We start from the raw sequence: 1,600 nt of genomic DNA, 5'->3' as shown, positions 1-1,600 counted from the left end.
AATATATGCAGATGATAAGGGCAAGGGAATAGATCAACTGCACAACTTGGGGCTATCCTGTATATCCACCCACTCTACTGTTTGGCACAGAGGAAGCGGTTAAAGTTCAACAAAATAAAATAAAATTAAGTAAGGGAAAACAAAACAAAAAAGATGATCAATCTGAGCCCTCTTTCTTGTTCAGTACTGATTCCCCCCTCAGCTTCTAGTCCAACTGTCCAGCTCTTTTACATACACACAGTCCTACACTTTTTCACTGAGTTTTTATTAGTAGTTAAATCATGATTCAGAATCATCAGGCACCCATGCCCCCCTCTGCTATCCTGGAAGAAGGGTGAAGGACGGAGGATGGAGGACAGAGGAGGTGGGGTACAGCCAGTTCAAATCTTCCCAGGAAATGTGCCTTCTGCCCGACGGTCATCCCAGGCTGAGACCTGTGGAAAGACAGTCAGTGTTACTCCCTCCTCTGTGGGGCAAGAGGATGGATTTCTTTGTCTTCCTCACTTTGCCAACCTGTCCGTTCAGCCAACAAATAACCACAGGTACCTGCTGTGTGTCAACCACTCTTCTAGGAGCCAGGCATCAGCAGTAACTCAAAAGGACAGAACTCCCTGTCCTGACATATTGAAGTGGAATGTAGTGATAAGCAGAAAAATCACAGACTCACTGCAGGACTGTCCCTGGAGAAACGTGTCACTGCAGAGAGCTTCAAGAGTGAGGTGTGCCCTGCTTCAGGAACCCGAGTCAACACTGTGCTGTCTGTCAGAACATGGTGAAGATGGATGCTAGGCAGCTGTGAAAAAAATTCCACTGATCTATATTCTGGCAGGAATGAACCTCTGAGATACATAGTAAAGTGCAAAAAGGCACCGAGAGAATACAAATTGAGGCCCCACTGTGGATCATAGATGTATGCAGAGTTAAAGAAACAATGAGCGGCAGGGCATGGCAGCTCATGCCCATGATCCTAGCACTTTGGGAGTCCGAGGCAGGAGGACAGTTTGGTGCCAGGAGTTTGAGAACAGTAAGACTGGTCTCTTTTCTATGAAAACCAGAAAGATTAGCCACATGTGGTGGCACATGCTTCCAGTCCTAGCTACTTAGAGGTTAAGGCATGAGAAATGCTTGAGCCCTGGAGTTTGAGGTTGCAGTGAGTTAAGATGATGCCACTGCCCTCTAACAGCCTGCACCTCAAAAAAAAAAAACAAAAAAAGAAAAGATGGAAAGGCCCATATCAAATTAATACTGCCCAAAATAACATGCTTTGTGGACCTTCTTACACGCAGTTACAAATATGTATTTTTATACATACGTATCCACACATACTCTCTAATACATGCTATGTATTAGAAACAGTGGATAAAAGCATGGACAATGGAGACAGAATCTGAACCTCAACTCCATCACTTCCTAGCTGACAAGTTACTCAAGACCTTCTGGGCCTCAGTTTCTAATTCTATAGAATGAGGGCACTTATGAGCATACCTATTCCAGCTGAGCCCAGTGGCTCACACCTGTAATCCTAGCACTCTGAGAACCTGAGCAAGATCAAGATCTTGTCTCTACTAAAAATAGAAAAATTAGGCTCGGCGCCTATAGC

At 44.7% G+C, this 1,600-nt stretch overlaps 1 protein-coding gene across 1 annotated transcript in view; it reads right to left on the bottom strand.

Moving 5' to 3' along the window:
- Nucleotides 1-244: 244 nt before the first annotated feature.
- The window catches only part of LOC100955357 (cytochrome c oxidase subunit 6B1), a 12,358-nt gene continuing 11,002 nt past the window's right edge, over nucleotides 245-1,600 (bottom strand). The window contains exon 4 of the mRNA XM_003796130.3: nucleotides 245-434. Within this exon, the coding sequence (XP_003796178.1) occupies nucleotides 381-434 (54 nt within the window). The 3' untranslated portion in view covers nucleotides 245-380. The remainder of the gene's footprint in view (nucleotides 435-1,600) is intronic.

Source organism: Otolemur garnettii, unplaced genomic scaffold (genome assembly GCF_000181295.1).
Source record: "Otolemur garnettii isolate 467f Iridium unplaced genomic scaffold, OtoGar3 scaffold00100, whole genome shotgun sequence".
Taxonomy (NCBI): Eukaryota; Metazoa; Chordata; class Mammalia; order Primates; family Galagidae; genus Otolemur; species Otolemur garnettii.
The sequence above is the reverse complement of the archived record's forward strand: the minus strand, read 5'-3'. Positions and strand labels throughout refer to the sequence as shown.